Genomic DNA, 13,381 nt, shown 5'->3' with positions numbered 1-13,381 from the left:
TTAAATTTGAAGTTTGGAATAAAGAAATTTCGGGATTTAGATTCTTGTTACCAAATCCTTATAATATCATTTTTTTAAGGCCAAAATATATATAAAATTCAATCAATCCCAAACCACCAATATCCACCATGGCTATTTTAGGTTTGCACAAAGTAAAATGACAAGATGTTCTATACTATTGAAGGCAACTTACCACTCTGCCAATATCTGCATTGTTGTAGCTCTGGTGTTGGTGCCAACATATAGTATTTTTGATAGAACTAGACAAAACTACCATGCCATTATGTAGATATGGTGGTCTGGGATGAATAAACCAATGGAGAAATTGTTGTAGACAAACTCGTGGTCTATGTTATCTACAAGGGTCAGTGAGAGCCCCTTCGTGAATGATGACGAGACTACTTCTCTCTTTCTATATATAAATATACTTTTATCTTATTATGTTCCTATTGAAAAAAAAAATTAGTATATAAAAGCTAACAATTCAAATAAACAACTAAAAGGTTCCACTCATGCATGCAAATGTTGAAAAATTAGAACTAACAAAATACGTATTTTGTACTAAACTACTAAAAATAGTTTATATTAAAAAAAAAATAAAAAAAAAAAAAATTATATTAAAAAAAAAAGATTAAGTATAATAATAGTCTCTTAACACTCATCACTAATAGTGACATCAATTGGTTTAACAAACTTCTTCCAATAAGAATGACTCTGCCATATAACATGCATTTCTTCAATGGAAATGTCCTTGGTCTCTGGCAGAAGTTTGTAAATGANTGTGTTCATCACAATGCGCAAACATGCAAAGAAAATGAACAATCCAAACTTCATGTGACAAAGCATGGTAGTGAAAATTTGCGCAATGACAAAGGTGAATATCATGTTCACAAAGACATTGATGCTTTGTGCAGTCGGACGCACTTCAAATGGAAAAATCTCACATGGATCCAACCATCCTAGAGGACTCCAAGACCANGCAAATCCNGCCACGTACACACATATGCCACACACAACCACAATAGCATACCACTTTGGCAACATTTCTACATTTCCATCAAGTCCAAATTTACATGCAATTGCTACGGTTATTAGGATCTACGCAAAGCCAAATCAAAACAAAAAACAATTTAATCACATTATACAAGTAAAATAANACTAAAAGAGTGTTAAGAAAATAGGTTACCTGGCAAATAAACATTTGTATTCCTCCTTCTAAGAAAAGATTTTGTTTATCGAACTTGTTAACAGTGAATATGGAGACAAGAGTGGCAATTACGTTGCAACCTCCAATGATCATGGCATACATGAGAGAANCATGAGCTCCAAAACCAATGGTCTTGAACAAAATAGGAGCATAAAAAATAATCACATTTATGCCAGTGAGTTGCTGAAACAAGGGAATGACTATGGCAAATGTAAGTTGGGGTNTGTACTGTCTNTTTAATAAAGNGATCCAAGGGTCTTTCATTGCTCTGGAGCATTCATTTGCTATCACAAGATCGTTAAACTCCTCCTCAACATCTGTAGTGTTTNGAATCTCAATAANTTCCCTCTTAGCCTTCTCATGAAGACCACGTTCAATAAAAAAATTTGGTGATTCTGGAAGATAAATTATGCCTAAAAAATAAATACNAANANGAAAANTTTCAAAANATAAGCTATAACGCCANCCTTCTCCATCCTCCTTCTTCGCAGCAATGTAGTTGATGAGATTTGCAACAAAGATGCCAATAGTAGTTACCAATTGGAACATCATATTAAGAACTCTTCTATATTGATATGGAGCAACCTCATNTATATACATGGACAAAGACTATAAAAAAAGAAAAAACACTTTGTAACATCATGACACATAACATAAGTAATATTTCATATAATGAAAATTAAAGTGTTTCTTTTTTTCATCCTATTAATGTAACCTAACTAATTAAAAATCATGTTAACACATAATTTACCTTCTAAGTTTGTAAATTTAAAAAAATATCTAATTTGTTAATTATGTTTGGAGAAAGAAAGTACTACATAAAATAAGAATATTTTATCTAAAGTAATATGTTTTTGAAGAAAATATAAGAACTCTGTATATATAAAGATATGTATTGTTATCATTGATTATACAATAATACGTAATATAGTTACAATTAAAATGTTTTTTTTTTATAAAGGGTATGTAATCACTCACCTCAACACTTATTTTTTCTATTAATTTATTAATTTTAAAATATAGTCTGGATATTTATTTTAAATTATTTGAATTCTAAAACATTATTAAACAATATTTATTTACAAGAAAAAAAATCTTAAACCAATTTTTAATAATGATAGTATGTTATTAACTATAATATATGAAAAAGTGAATAAAAGTTTATATAAAAATATATAGATAGTATTACCTGATGAGTAGATCCAATTCCTAAACCATAAAAGACGCGGCTGACAATTAGCGCCCAACGATAGTTTGCAAAAGCCGTTAATTCAGAATCTGGGAAAATGAATACAAACCCGACAAAGCCTGCACCCAAATAAAAAAATACACCCCCACATATCATGGGAGGGCGTCTCCCAAAACGTTGAATAACAAAGGATGCAAATACTGATGCAATCAAAGCAGCCAAATATAGAGATGATGTGAATAATGCCAATATTTGGCTGTCAAATTTGCAATAGGGATCTGAGGGTTTTATGTTGTTCTCCTTTTCATACACTTTATAGAAGAATTTCAGAAAAGAATCCATAGAAATCATGCCACCTGCATATATGTTGATGTGCGTAATAATGAATAAAACAACAATCCATGGAAAGATAGATAAGTATGTTAACATATATACCTGATCTACCCAAATTATAACCAAATATTAATCCATATAATGCAGTTACAATATGGATGCCTCTAACTGCGCTGCTGCTTTCTTCATTACTGCATACGAATCCATTTGAATCTCTCATTCTCAAAAGCTTTCTGCAACCAAGAACTATCACAGTCAGAACAAACAATTCTCGTGACTTTAATTTATATCGTTAATGTGCAGTTTTAGNTTTTTAATGCTTTTCTTCTCATTTATTTTATTTTTTTTAAGTAATGAATATAATATATGACTATCGTAAGTTTATTTTCAAAAAGTTATATATATACCTATAGTCGAAAAACTATAATATTATTTGTCCTATATAATAAGCTACAAATGGAATTTTTGAAATTCTAAATTATTTTTATTACGTATCTTTACTATTTATTTAGAAAAAATATAAATTCTGATATGATCTAAGTTGCGTTAAACTGAAATTGGTATACATTTTGATGAACTAAGAAAATTGAAACTATTAAGTCGGATAGTTATTGTCTTTTAAAACATATTCAATCCAATATGTAAACACAATTATAAATTATTTTTATTATGTATCTTTACTATTTATGTAAGAACTGACTTTCTTATTTTTATTTCTTTAAAAATAAATAAAAACTTTTTATACAAATTCTAGTTCATTCTTACAGAACATTCTCTCTCTAGAAGCTAAACTCCTATAAGCTCCGTCTTCTCTCTAAATCCACTCCTCACTGAATCAGAGAATTCCAGTTTTGGTAATGCCCTAGCGATCACGAAGTAGAAAGCTCTGTTTCCATCCGATCAATTTTCCAATTCCTCCGCCAGTAAGTCATTTTCTCCTTCTCTGCAAGTTTGGAAGCTACAATCATGCAATGGGATTTGTTGCATGTAGTTTCCCTGTGTTTTCCCTCAATCCTCACTCAAACTTAGGTTCTAAGAAACTGTTCTCTATCATCAATTGATGAATTTTAGGTATTTCCAAGTTTCTCACGATGCAAGGGGCTAACTGATCTTTCCTGTGAACTTGATTGTGCGTGTAGAGGTAAGGGAAGTTGGATTTCATTTTTGTTATTTGTGATGGTGGTAGCTGAAATGCATGTGTGAAATTCGTATGAAATTGTATGGTTCTTGCTTGAAACAATGAAAATGTGAAGTAAAAATAATAGTATTAGCCCGTGTTTGATGTGAGCTGATAGTAGATCATTTCTGAATTGTATGATTAGGTTCATGTTGCAAGTTTNATTGTTTTAGGATGAGAATCCAGATTCTGCAGAATTTTTCAGTGTATGGCTAAGTTAATTTTTCAGCTTTTAAGTCAAATTAAGGAACTTGGGTAGTGAATTTTTGAAATAGTGGTCCAGCTCTGAAATAGGTACTTAGTACAGCTTAGGATAGTTAATTGTGACTCATTAGGAGCACCAAAATGACCAGAAATAGTTTCCAAGTGGTAATTTATAATTTGAGTCTCTAAGTTAATGAAAATGAAGTATTAGATCATAAATTAATGCATAACCACTAGATAATGAGGTTAGGAGGTGTTCAAATCAATTAGGCAACTTTTATTTATCATATAGATCGAGTTGGGAGTGTTAGACACTCATCAAAGTGTCCCATGTGCACTAAAACCAGAAAAAAATCAGGTTGTTGTCAAAACTGATAAGAATAATCGATTATCCCACTTGATAATCGACTATTCTAGTCAGAATATCATATTTTCTTCAAAGTTCTCATAAATAATCGATTATCACATGTAATAATTGATTACCATGCGTAAATAATCGATTATCATATGTAATAATCGATTATTGTTGTCAGGAAATCATCCAAGACAGTTTTGAGTGGTTCTAGGGGTTCCGGGTATCATTTCTGAACGTTCTTTAGGTCGTTCTGGGGGTTTTTGACCTTTCCAGAACTGTTGGTGATGGTTTAAGAGTCATTTTCCTTGTCTAAGTATGAGTTCACTAGGTTTTGGGTTGTTTGTGGTCTTTTGAAGTGTAAATAGTGTTATATATATATGTTTGTATGCAAAGTAAAGTTGAAGAATTACATGTACATGATTTTATATGGATTCAATGTGATAATGTCATGGTAATTGGTGATTCATGTCTTGAGATAAGTTTCAAAGTGAAAAGTATGGTTATTGGACGTAATTCCATGATCCTCAAGGGAGGTTACATGGTGGTGTCCTGTAGTTTGTTGTGATTGACCGTATGAATGGCCGGAGTTCAGGATGGGGTTTACCTGGACATTCTAATGACCATCCATGCTCAAGTAGAGAGTGATGAGTCATGTGGTGAGAATAGCAGGAGATCCTAGTCTTGGGTGTCTCCATTTATGGGCCAAGATGAGTTTGGTTGGACTTACACTTGTGTGTGGTCGGGTGAAACCCCTCGGCAATGGCTTTGCAAAGCAGTAGGGCCACAACAAGTGCACAAACCCCTGGAACTCGACATTTCATACTAGTCCGGACGGTCAAATCACATGGTCGGTCATTGGTAACAAAATAATGTATTTGGTCTCAGTCTATGTTGTATTATGGTCCTTTGCATGCTATGTGTGGTTGAAAACGACTCTAAGTCTAACACCACTTAATAAAACCACAACTCATAACTTAATTAAATTGTTCTTCTATGCTTGTAATTCTAGTATGCCTCTTTTAGTTTGATAATCTACTTGTTAACTTGTTTCCTTTTGAAATCTAGCTTACCCTTGCTTTGTTTGCTGCCTGTTTTGTATGTGCTTGTTTTCTCTTGCAATGATCATCCAAATTGGATGTGAGCAGAGGCAAGAGAGGCCCCTCTGGAGCAGATTCTAGATGTCCCAAATGTTCCAGATACTGCAGATGTTGCAGACTAGTATAGTTTAGTTATTATCTATTGTATATAACTTGGTCTTCTTTCCTTTTCTTCTTTTTGAAAGACTCTATGACTATATGTAGAGCTTTTACATTTCCATTTTGGATGACTGTATTATATATACTTCATCTGACTCTACTCTTGACTGCTTTACTTATTACATATGATGCATTCCACTCAATATGATTTATACATATATTTTTGGGATGTTACAATTTATATTCCGAAAATGAAAACCAAACATGAATCCATATAATACAGTTACAAGATGCCATAAACTCCGCGTGTACAATACAGAAAAGATTCTTTAAAGCTTAAATAATAGAATTACTTTGATGTTTGGTGGGCTTTTGAAGAATCCTTTATGTACCGTACAATCTCCTGACATCATTAGGCCGACCTTCCACCAGGCCGAGTGGCCGATCACTAGGCCGACTACCAGATCGAATGATCGACCACCAGACCGAGTGACCGACCATCAGGCCGATTGGCCGACCACCAAACTGACCACTAGGCCGAGTGACCGACCTTCAAGTCGACCACCAACTTATTTAAAAAAAAGTCAACTCAGCAACCAATGTGTGCCACGTCAGAACAACTTGCTCATGTCACCAAGCCACTAATCAAAATTTGTAACCACGTCCAGCCTAATTAATGGCGAAGTCTAAATTGATTCAATTTTTCATAATAAAAGACTTAATTGAGACCATTTAGAATACCAAAAATTATTTGAAACAAACCTGCACAAATAAAGATGTCCGAAATGATTAAACCTTAATTTTATTCATTAATAATATTATATAAAGAATATAATTTAAATAATGTAGCATCAAATTTATACACATCTTTCAATTAAATTATGTTGCTTTAAAAATCTATAGTCGATAATTTATTTCTGGATACATATACAAAATTTTATATTAATAAAATAAAATTATTTAATATTTTGTTTATATAAAATAAAATAGATATAACATATTTTTAATTATGCTAAAATGTAAATCATTGTATATTGTTAAATTTTAATAAAGTTTTACGTAAATAGTTATGATAATATAAAAAATTTAATTGAACAGTTAATTTGACCATATATATATATATATATATATATATATATATATATATATATATATATATATATATATATATATATATAATTATTTATAGATATTAAATATATTTTTTGTTTTTAAATTATTTTTAAAATTTTTGTTATGATAGTTAATATGTACGTGTCGTTTTGTGGAAGAAAACGTCTTACATAACTAGAAATGAAATGAATATGCACTTAATTTAAAAATAAAACACAATTTTTAAAATATTTGAAAAAAAAAACATGTAATCCTATTTATTTATAGTGAAACATTTGATGAAATTACACCAAACTTTTATATTAAATATATTAATTTAAAAATTGTGTAAGAATTAAGACACATACGAAGAATAATTTATTAACATTTAAATTAGTAGGATAAGTGTACATCTTTCTAATTTATCTTTATAATAATTTTAATATAAGTACATTATTTTATCTATATTATTTAATACATTTGTTAAAAGTTATATTTGTCTAAACACAAGAAATATAAATAAAATACAACAAACATTTTTATATAAGACCGAATCTCTCATGAAGTGTTATATGAATAATAGGATAAAAAGTTTTTTACCTCAGGCATATTTAATATTTGAATTACTAAAATAAATCTTTTTATAATTTAATTTACAGGTAATAAATTGAATATAAATACATAACTCTGTTATTTGTTATCCTCACAGCTAACTACTCTTTTGACTGAATGATGAAATAATGAGTTCTGTGGTATTGACAATGGAAAGGAAATTGCAGACCAGATTTTACAGGTGTGGTGGAGCTTTGGATTCTTGTGAAATGGAAGTTGGATAAATGACACAACTCACACACCTTCTCTCCACCAAACACTATTATTGCTCTTAACTACTGTTGTGCTGTAAAATTTCACCCTCTTCAATTCTATTCTTTTCTTTCCCACCACTTTTCTCACACCATCATCATCTTTCTTCAACTTCTTCAGAAACACACACTTCAACATAAACAACATTAAAAAAAAAAAAAAAATCCCAGTTAATGATACTCACGTTCCACATTGTTGGGGACACTTTTCTTGGATCCAACACCAAAAAGACAGCAACTTGTCTATCAAAACCGAACATTTTCTTTAATTCTGGTTAAGGGTCTTCTCTTCTCTTCCAAGAAAATAAGTGAGTTTTTTTTTTTTTTTTTATCCTTTTTCCTTTTCAGTGTGAGTCATGACCGAGGTGCTTCATTTCTCCTCTTCTTCGTCGCCAACCGCTTCTTCCTCTGACGGTATTCTGATTGTCTCCGCCGAGCAAGAAACGGCGCTACCCTCGTCTGCGGTGGTGGAGGGGTTTGCTACGGTCACCGACTGTGAGGCGCGCGGGGTCACAGACACGACGCAGCAGGAGCTGTCGCTGCTGGCCATTCTTGTGACCCTTTTGAGGAAATCGTTGATTGCTTGCAAGAGTGAGGGGAGAGGTGACCTCTGCACCATGGAGATTGGCTGGCCTACTAACGTGCGCCATGTTGCGCATGTCACCTTCGACAGGTTCAACGGCTTCTTGGGCTTGCCACGTGAGTTCGAACCAGAAGTCTCCACAAGGTCTCCCAGTGCTAGGTACGTGCTCACCACACTGTTCCTTTTTTAATTTATCTTATGTCATAATGTTATCATGATGCTTATGATTACCTCAGATTTAGTCGGATAAAAAAATTTAAATTTTCTGACATCTATCTTTCAAAAAGTATTGCATTTATGGAAAAAGTGAAATCATTTTAGTAAAATTATTCCAGAAGTGCCATATATTTATGGTAATAATCTCTTGCAATTTGTTTATACACAAGTCAATGATTGTAGAATGTGAGTAATGAGTTAATTGTTTAAGTTGGAGAGATATGATTCTTATGTCAATCATTATAGAATATGATTCTGACAGTTAAGCAATGCTTACAGAATGTGAGCTGAATGTTAAAATTAGAGAATAATACCTTAGTAGATCTTTTTTGGCCTATTTCTACTGTTCATGATTGAGTTATTTGATGTTTCTTACTTGGGGTGGTGTTGGAAATGCCTCTGAGGGAGAAACTCTAAGAAACGCTGCCTCTAAAAGATTTTTGGGCTGTGATTTGTGGTTATGATAGGTTCTGCATGTATGAATCCTTCAAAGAGGGGTCTACAGCACCATTTATTAATGTTTTTGAATCACTTTAAAAGCATTTTAAATCTGTGGATAGCATGTTTTATGATGGATTATTTCTGACTGTTACTTGCACGTGTTATATGACACAATGTATAAAAAGTTTGCTTTGAAAATTTGAGAACTCTGCCAACTTAGTTTGTTACTTGTCTCTATCATGATTTATGATGGAAATAACGATTATGTTGTTTGATCTTTGGTATATTTGCTTTGGTTTTCACATGCAGTGCAACTGTTTTTGGAGTTTCAACAGAATCCATGCAGTTATCATATGACACGAGAGGGAACAGTGTTCCAACTATACTTTTACTAATGCAAAGGCATTTGTATACTCTCGGAGGGTTGCAGGTTGATCACCTAGATATTTCTCAGCTTTGATTCTTCTTTCACAATTTATCAACACATTTAATTAAACAATTGAGCACAATTTAGAATATGCCAAAAAGAAAAATGTCAGTCCTGCTTTGTAATCCACCACTCTATACAAACTTGATCATTACTTCAATTTACAAAATGACTATATGTCTGCTCCTTCTCAGTTAAACAATTGAATTTACCCTTGCAGGCAGAGGGGATTTTCAGAATTAATGCAGACAATACTCAAGAGGAGAATGTTAGGGATCAATTGAACAGGGGATTGGTCCCAGAAGATGTTGATATACATTGTTTAGCTGGACTGATTAAGGTATAATATAAAAAAGAAACATGGTACATGTTTGGAAATAGCCCGATATCTGTTTTGGTGTGACCAGAGGTGTATGTGTATGTACTGCCTACTGGTGATTTGATTTTGATTTTGACATTCTTGTGATTTTCAAGGCTTGGTTTAGGGAACTGCCTACTGGTGTTCTGGATTCTTTATCACCAGAGCAAGTAATGCAATGCCAAACTGAAGATGATTGTGCAGAACTGGTTAGGCAGCTACCTCACACTGAAGCATCCCTCTTGGACTGGGCTATTAATCTGATGGCTGATGTTGTCCAAGAGGAACGCCTGAATAAGATGAATGCACGCAACATTGCAATGGTTTTTGCACCAAACATGACTCACGTGAGTTCCAGTTATTTTTTATTCTCTAATTTACAACATTGCATGTGGACATCTTGGAAACCCAAATCAAGTTTTATTCTTATAGTGAAACTACTTTGGTGCTATCTGTTTGATATTGGTCATGTATATAGGTGAAGTTGTGAAAGCTTTAGTTCTTTTGATATGTTTAGGGAAACTTTTGCATAGGTATTTCTAAGCGAGGAAAATAAGAAAGAAAGATCAAATAAACTAAAATTAATTTGTGCAGGAACTAGTAGAAGCTATTCCCTGTTAGCTTGTTCAAAATTTGATATTTAACTTGTTCATAAGCTGATTTTAGCTTCTGGCGAAGCTGATTTTAGCTTCTGGCGAAGCTGATTTCATTTTTCTTTCCAAAAAGTGTTTATGCAAAAGTTTTCTCCAATCAGGCTTTTTTTGTCTAGAAACATTACAGGGTCATTGTGATTTGTGACCATACTTTAACCTGAAGTGAAGTCCTAATAGTGTCATTTTTGGCCAGAGTAGTAAAGAGGCCAATGTGATATAGTTGATGTATCTTACTATGGTAGAGGTTTCAATCACAGAATTCAATCTTTTGGTTGCAGATGGCAGACCCTTTGACTGCATTGATGTATGCAGTTCAAGTGATGAACTTCCTGAAGACACTTGTATTAAGGACACTGCGAGAGAGAAAGGATTGTGTGGTAGAATCGTCTCCTGGGTTTTGTTTAGAGCCTTCTGATGAGAATGGGGATCACAGTCTTCTGGAGTCCTGCCTGCAAGATGATATTGGCACTGAAAGTGAAGAGTCTGGAGAAACCTTTGTTTCTGAGAAAAATGTATCAGAATGTTCCCCTGAATCTCTCCAAAACAAATATTCAACTATAGGAGAATGTGGCAGTTTGATAGGCTCTTCTGAGAATCTGGATTTTGAGGAGGAATTGCCTTGTGAGTTTCCAACCAAAGGAAACCTTGGAAAGAGTAAAAGTGGACAGTCAAGTGATTCCATTGCTAAAAGGGGGACCAAAAAAACCAGGGGCCTGCAACAACCTGTGATCCATGCAACAGTGTCTGCTGAGAAAAAGGGTATCAGTAATCTGAGCCGCATAGATTCAAGATCAGAGCGAATAGAAGCCTGGCGGTGAAAGGATCATCCCTGTGATTGAATGTAGTTTGATTCTGACATTGTGCATTGTAATTGAAGTTTGTTTCATGTACAAGTTTGTGAAGTGGAGTGGTTCAGGTTTTATTTCCTGTGTTTGTTTAGCTTGGTGGATTCTAGAATCTCACTGACATTGTACCGAAAGTGTTTATTTGTGGCATTTTAATAACTCTTTAATAACTTTTTGACAACAGGATACGTGTCACAATTCTATTGGTCTATTTGATTTTATTCTAAAAAAAATATTTGAAACGGACCAATCACAAACTGTCATGTATGCATTGTAAAAAAATTGTTAAAAAAGAGTTGTTAAAGAGACATTTTCCTTATTTGTGTTCTCAACTTCTCGTAATTATTCCTGAATTGCAGGCCATTCATCTGTCAATGTTGCAATGTATAAATAAATAGCATCATCTTGATTCTTGTTCTCAGTTTGGTAATACTAAGGTGCAAATATGGTATGATAATTAATTCCAAACTTAGTTCTCACAATAATAGTGATAATAAAATAAAAAGTTATGCAGAGTTTACCATGGAAATGCTTATCCAACCATCAATCTTGCTGATTGAACCTCAACTTTTCTTCGGAAATAATGCAATGATTGCAGACACATTAGTTTCTTAAAAGCTGACTACAATATTTTGATTCATCATGGCTCTAAAGTTTACATACAAGACACAATCATAACTCATGATTCCCCCTTTCAACTCATGTGAGATTATCAATTTAGAACTGTACAATGGAATTCTCATTTTCAAAATAGGAAAAATCATAGGAATGGTAGGACCCACGGAAGAAAAAGTTTACGTTTTTACCAGTGTATTGAGTGAGAAATGAACAGATTTCTTTTTCCTGCATCATGGTCTTGTTTTTGGACTAACAATGTGAATAACTAGGGATCATGATTTCCCTTCCTCTCTAACATGAGTAACTTGTATAAGGTTAGAAACATTCATTAATTATGTATTGATACCAACCAAGCTATGTTTGACTTGTTAAAACAACTTCTATATAGTGTCAACCTAAGTGTTCCTTTTCTATGATATATTATTTACTAAATATTACTTGAAATAAGTTTATTAGTATGCCTCACATATAATTAAAATGTATAATGCAAAAATAATTGACAATATACAATTTAAAATATTAAATTATATTATAGATCATATCTTTCAAAATACAAAATAAAAAAAAAAAAAGCAAAAAACCATTCCTAAATTGCAGGATCTAGAATACAACTGCATAAATACGGTATTTTTTTTTTATCGAAACGTTATAGTAGTACTTGTTAACATAAATCTTAAAGTAATCTTAAAATTATTGAATTAAACGATTAATTATAGTCATATTAAAGTTATATAATATTATTCACAGTAATCAAATTTTAATATGATATTATAAGTTTATTAAAATTATTAATGTTTGTAATTTTCTACATTTTAATTAGCTTTTTAATAATGAAAAATTTAATTCTTTAAAATGTTAATTATTTTTTCTATAGATAATTATATAAAAAATAATAAATATATATTTATATAATTTTTTAATTTAATTATTTTATAAATATAATATTCTTTTGCCAAAATCTATGAATAAAAATACTATACATATTAAATATTAAAAATATTAATAAATTCAATCGTACCTTATATTTTTATTTAAAACAAATGAAACATTAAATATATGTCTACTCAATTAGAATAAATAATATAATGACATATATTTGTATTATGATTTTATTATTTAGTATAGAATTATATAAAAAAAAATTAATATTTTAAGGAATTGAAATTTAGATTGTTAATGCGAAGACCTGTAAATTAGTCAACTAATGAGAGGGGACATTTGGCTTTAGAATAAAATTAATTAACAAATTTGAAAACAATATTAAAATGGTTTTTATAAAAATCTGAAACTTGAAACACTTATTTTCTTTATGAAAAACAGTCATCCTCTTCTCTCACGTTCCTTCCTTCTCTTTTCACAAATTCTCCACCAATTCTCCATGCTGATCCACTCCATTTACACATTGTAGCTGCTTGATCCACTTGGAAGCCAAGAATCTCCAAGATTCTATCAATTTCTGTCCCAAATTCTGATCCTGGAAAAGAGGTAAGTCATTCCCCTCTTTTCTTACTATTTTAGGTTCTGGAACATGCAACCAGCAGGTTGCATGTGATTTCTGTTCCATTTTCCAATTCCTAATTTGCAATCTGTTTTTGATCACCAATTTGTGATCCTAGGGTTGAGA

The 13,381-nt window shown here is 32.0% G+C and overlaps 2 protein-coding genes across 4 annotated transcripts; one reads left to right on the top strand and one right to left on the bottom strand.

The window, feature by feature from the left end:
* Nucleotides 1–651: 651 nt before the first annotated feature.
* LOC106779990 (sugar transport protein 1-like) lies at nt 652–3,030 on the bottom strand. The gene is made up of 4 exons (XM_022776156.1): nt 2,832–3,030; nt 2,397–2,752; nt 1,187–1,816; nt 652–1,098 (listed from the first exon to the last, which is right to left on the bottom strand). Exons 1-4 carry the CDS (start codon nt 2,947–2,949, stop codon nt 652–654), a joined length of 1,551 nt encoding a protein of 516 aa, XP_022631877.1. The 5' UTR covers nt 2,950–3,030.
* Nucleotides 3,031–7,474: 4,444 nt separating this feature from the next.
* Nucleotides 7,475–11,340, top strand: LOC106776788 (rho GTPase-activating protein 5). 3 transcript variants are annotated; one of them, XM_014664263.2, is made up of 6 exons: nt 7,475–7,546; nt 7,965–8,358; nt 9,166–9,286; nt 9,504–9,623; nt 9,758–9,988; nt 10,573–11,340. In XM_014664263.2, exons 2-6 carry the CDS (start codon nt 7,973–7,975, stop codon nt 11,110–11,112), a joined length of 1,398 nt encoding a protein of 465 aa, XP_014519749.1. In that variant the 5' UTR covers nt 7,475–7,546; nt 7,965–7,972; the 3' UTR covers nt 11,113–11,340. The 3 variants fall into 3 exon arrangements, with proteins under 3 accessions (XP_014519749.1, XP_014519752.1, XP_014519745.1); XM_014664266.2 differs by lacking the exon at nt 7,475–7,546 and adding an exon at nt 7,554–7,653; XM_014664259.2 differs by lacking the exon at nt 7,475–7,546 and having other exon boundaries at nt 7,586–8,358.
* The last annotated feature ends 2,041 nt before the right edge of the window (nt 11,341–13,381 follow it).

The sequence above is a fragment of the Vigna radiata genome, chromosome 2 (assembly GCF_000741045.1).
Source record: "Vigna radiata var. radiata cultivar VC1973A chromosome 2, Vradiata_ver6, whole genome shotgun sequence".
Taxonomy (NCBI): domain Eukaryota; kingdom Viridiplantae; phylum Streptophyta; class Magnoliopsida; order Fabales; family Fabaceae; genus Vigna; species Vigna radiata.
This window is presented reverse-complemented; position numbering and strand designations above follow the sequence as displayed.